Raw genomic sequence first — 4,565 nt, 5'->3', positions numbered from 1 at the left:
ACATTGTACACAGTTTACTGTCTGCTGGAGCTAATGTTAATGTTAACATTCAGGACAATAAAGGATGGACTGCACTAATGATAGCAAGTAAATATAATCACATTTCAATCATTCACATGTTACTACAAGCTAATGCTAATCCTCACCTGAAGACATCAGATGGATCAAAAGTTGATACTAATGTTCGAAACAAAGATGGTGCTACAGCTTTAATGATTGCCAGTGCTAGTGGACATCATAAAGTAGTTCAGTTATTATTAGAATGGGAAGCTGATCCAACTATTGAATCTAATGATGGCAACACTGCATTATCTCTTTCAGAGACCTCTGAAATATATGCATTGATTAATAACTACATGCATAAGAAAGGAAACATAAAATTAGAGGAAGATGCTGCTAGTACAGCACCAGATAATAGTAGTACAAGAAGTTCACCAGTATCTCCAGAAACAGAATTCATTAGGTGTCGCACAGCATCAGATGTTAGTAGTACAAGAAGTTTATCAACATCTGATTCTGAAAGAATGGAATCCACCAGGCCTCAGGAAGCAACAGATACAAGAAGTTCTTCAGAATCCGAGAGAGTGGAATCCAGCGGGTATGGTACAGAATCAAGCATTAGTAGTACAAGGAATTCACCACAACCTTCTTAACTTTAGATTCGGCAAAAGAAAAACTTAAAGCTACAAAAGTTAATTTGTTTGACTTAGATTGAAGTAGATGAATACTAAACATTACTTACATGTAAAGTGTGACAGTTAACAATTTTAAATTTACATGTACATTTTTGCTGCTAATTCATTAATTTTCATTTTCATAGAGTGACACCCTTACATGCGCCAGTCAAAGTGTCATTGGAGGTGAGGTACATCCATTGCAGTGTTCTTGCTAGCCATATTTAGCAGGAGATCCCCCTTGGATTAGTTTTTCCTGCCTGATTGAATCAAAATTTTAAAATTTCTCCATCCACTTATACCATATAGGGGTTTTATTTTGTTGGTATAAAATTTTTCACGAATTTGTCCAGATTTGCCATTTGTTGGTATAAATTTTCATGAATCCTACCTTCTGCAGCCAATTTTACTAGTGTGCCACACCTCTTTTGTGGAATTTAATTTTGCGAATTTAATGAAAACGCGAAATTTGTGAAATTTATTTCCAGTGAAATATAACCCCTATCCAGTACACTATATACCTTACAAAATAACTCTAGCAACTTTAATAAAATTTATGTTTGTAGTAAAGTCTTTTTAAGTCTTATGGTCAAGTAATTTTGAAAGTAGCACACAAGTGCATTTACTTTAAGGCATGGTCACATTAGTTATTAAGTTCCTACTCATCCACATTGGATCATATTTTCATTGTGCACTAGCAGTACTGCTGCTCATATCTTTCTTTGTATAATGGTAATAATGAAACTTAAGTCAGTACTGTACATTAATGGGTAAAGCCTCTACAGGTCAATTTGATTTGTATGTAGCATCCAGTGGATATCAGACAGGATCAAATAGTATGAGAAGTATTAGTTCCACACTATCTTTAGATTCAGTAAAAAAGGACTCCAAAGATAAGATATTGAAGTAGTAGATGTTAAGTACATTAATCTTAGCTTATAGCAATTAACGAAATACATGTACATTTTTGGTGCACAAAATTTCAAAATGTCAATTCGCTAGCATTTTTTGTCTGTCTATCATTACTATAACATACATGTAACATACATTTTATTTTTCCAAATTTAATTCACAATGTTATTATTTTACTAAGCGTGCTATTTTTAAATGGAACGTGGCCTGACGAATGAAATTCCCAAAAAATATAATACCTTCAAAATAAGAGCCACACCCACAGTATAAAGAAGAGGATGTACATGTACATGTACACTTACTCGGCCAGTGAGTCCCTGTATCTCCAGTTCTTCTCATTCTCAGTGTCCAGGATCCCATTCAATATAGAGGGGAAGTTCTCCTTTCTAACGTCAGAGGGTAACATCTACATGTACATGTACATGCATAACAATAAATAATATTAATGATGCAAAATATTAATATAATACGTTTTAAAAGATATAATTATATGTACATGTTATTAGTTTATTATTTTTAATTGGCACATACATGTAACATGTACATGCACGTGATATAGTACATCTTGTACATGTATGTGTACTCCCATCTCTCATTTATATAATTCAATTTGTCTATAAATGCAGTCAGTGTACATGTATGAACATGTACATGTACATATTAGTGTACATGTACAAGTACCTCAAAGAACTCCGATAAATGAGCCAGTACTCCAGTCTTCACATCATCAAGGTCCTTTGTAGTGTACTCATTCACTACAGACAACAGATCAGAGACTGTTCTATTGGACCCTAACATCTGAGCTATCTCATGGATACTGTGAGCTAGGACACGCCTGATCTTCCACTGGAGGGAGAGACAAGGAGAGAAATAATTTAACAAGGAAAATGTACCACATGTACATGTATATGCATACACCTAGAGAAGATTATTTTTGCACTGTATAGAAGGAAATTTTGGAGGGAGTTAAATTTAGCAAAATGCTAAATTTTGGTGATTGGCAAATTTAATTTCACGAATTTGTGGCCACGTGCCATTGAGCATGCGCATAATGGCTCAAAATGGCAGATTTTTTATTTTGGTGAATGGCTATCAAAATACCAAATTTGCCAAATTTAACTTCCTCCAAATTTCCTTCTATATGGTACATGTAAAAAAATTACACTTGTGCTTAAAATTTTTGTTGTCAATTTTTTAAAGCAAATTGGCTCAAAAATGTCATATTTGGTCCAATACAGTTACAATGTACATGTACATGCACATTGTAGTATATCAGTATAATTATAATGTGATACCTGCATGTCAGTGGAGAGTATATCAAAGGTTGGTTTGAGTAATGACCAGTGGTTGGGTCCCAGGGTTTGTAGTACTGCAGGGAAGGAGAAGGCACAATAGAGGGGGAGGTCCACATCAACACTCTGGGTCTTGTTCAGGTCCACCATACCTAGGTACATCTCTATCAGCTCATCTGGGACTATCTCCTGGAGAGGAGGAGGAGGAGAGAGAGAGGAATTTAGTAGTAATATATTTCTTATTGTTGTAAGTACATGTACATATGTACATTGTACATGTAGATGTAGGTGTAAAATGGCTGTAACTTAAAAAATTGAAGTCGAAATCAGCTCAAACTTTCTACACAACATAAGGGCATCAATATGTATCAGAAAATGTAATAAAAATTTGGGGTGATTTCGGAGCCATTTAAAAAACCATGGGCTATAGCCTTTTTTGTTTTGGGTATTTATCAGAATTTTGGTGTCTTCTTAAAATGGCCATAACTTGAAAAATTTGGAGGAAGAGAATTAATGAGGAGGGAAAGGAACAAAATACATGCACATAACTACATGTACATGTACATTTACCATAAATCTTCTAAAAATTTAACACTCTAACTTCGTCAAATTAAATAATTTTTTCCAAATTTTCACAAAATTACCTCTAATTATTCGATTATGCAAAATTACTGGCTGAGTATTCTAATTTTGACATAATCCTCTTATTTCGGCTCATGATTGACCACGTGCTTCAGTCTAACCTCACCAAGCAGCTGAGACTTTGGAATGACCCTCCCTCCAATTTAGTCAATAAAAATTATTTAAAAGTAAAAGAAAATTTTTAACCTCTAATTTTTCAATATTACTGATTTTAAGGTGAATTTAATTTGTCGAATTTTTAGAAGATTTATGGTACAAAATACAGTGCATAATACAATACATGCATAATAGTGCTACAGTACATGTATGGCATTTCAAAGTACATAAGATGGTCAAAAATGGACACAAAACCCACTTGAACACTTTCAAATAAAACTGAACCTCTTCCTTCCACTTTTACATGTACACAGGAGTTTGCATGAGTAGTGATTGTATACATGTCACTACTCAATAATTTACACATGAATACACTCTGTGTACATGTATTTCTCCCTCTCCCTTCTTTCCTTCCTCTCCCCCTCTCTCTCACCCATCTTGAGTCATCCTTGAGTAAGTGTAAGAAGACTGGAGTGAGTCTCTCTTGTCTTGATAATAATGAGCAACCAAGAGACACATCCATGAACACATCAGCACACGCCTAATGAGAACAATAAGGATTCATCCACTCATTTACATGTACATGACATATACTGAATGTATTTTATAATAACAACAGTACAGCAATAAATAATAAAATTGATAATGTTTCTTTACTTTTCTAACTCCCCAGACTTCATCTTTACACAACTGAATGAAATATAGTAACTAGAGAGAGAGAGAGAGAGAGGAATAGGAATTTCTTCCAGCAGTGCAGTAAAAGGAACCCAGGCTTGAGGCTTTTAAATGCAGCACATTGTGAGCACAAATGTCTGGATGAAGGTCAAAATTATTAACAAGGGAGCGATGACTGCTATGAATGATGAACATCAATATTTGCGTGGGCGGATACCGTAAATCCATATGGATCTAAAGCCAGGCATACAGCCATACACTAGGCAACATGTTG

General features: G+C 34.6%; 1 protein-coding gene across 1 annotated transcript in view; it reads right to left on the bottom strand.

Annotated features, from left to right (window-relative positions):
* Positions 1–1,882: 1,882 nt before the first annotated feature.
* The window catches only part of LOC105312582 (serine/threonine-protein phosphatase 4 regulatory subunit 1-like), a 25,258-nt gene continuing 22,575 nt past the window's right edge, over positions 1,883–4,565 (bottom strand). The window contains exons 13-15 of the mRNA XM_019995846.1: positions 2,882–3,067; positions 2,268–2,432; positions 1,883–1,992 (exon numbers count right to left, since the gene is read on the bottom strand). Of these exons, the coding sequence (XP_019851405.1) occupies positions 1,885–1,992; positions 2,268–2,432; positions 2,882–3,067 (459 nt within the window). The 3' untranslated portion in view covers positions 1,883–1,884. The remainder of the gene's footprint in view (positions 1,993–2,267; positions 2,433–2,881; positions 3,068–4,565) is intronic.

This window comes from Amphimedon queenslandica, unplaced genomic scaffold, assembly GCF_000090795.2.
Source record: "Amphimedon queenslandica unplaced genomic scaffold, v1.1 AMPQUscaffold_13430, whole genome shotgun sequence".
NCBI lineage: Eukaryota > Metazoa > Porifera > Demospongiae > Haplosclerida > Niphatidae > Amphimedon > Amphimedon queenslandica.
This window is presented reverse-complemented; position numbering and strand designations above follow the sequence as displayed.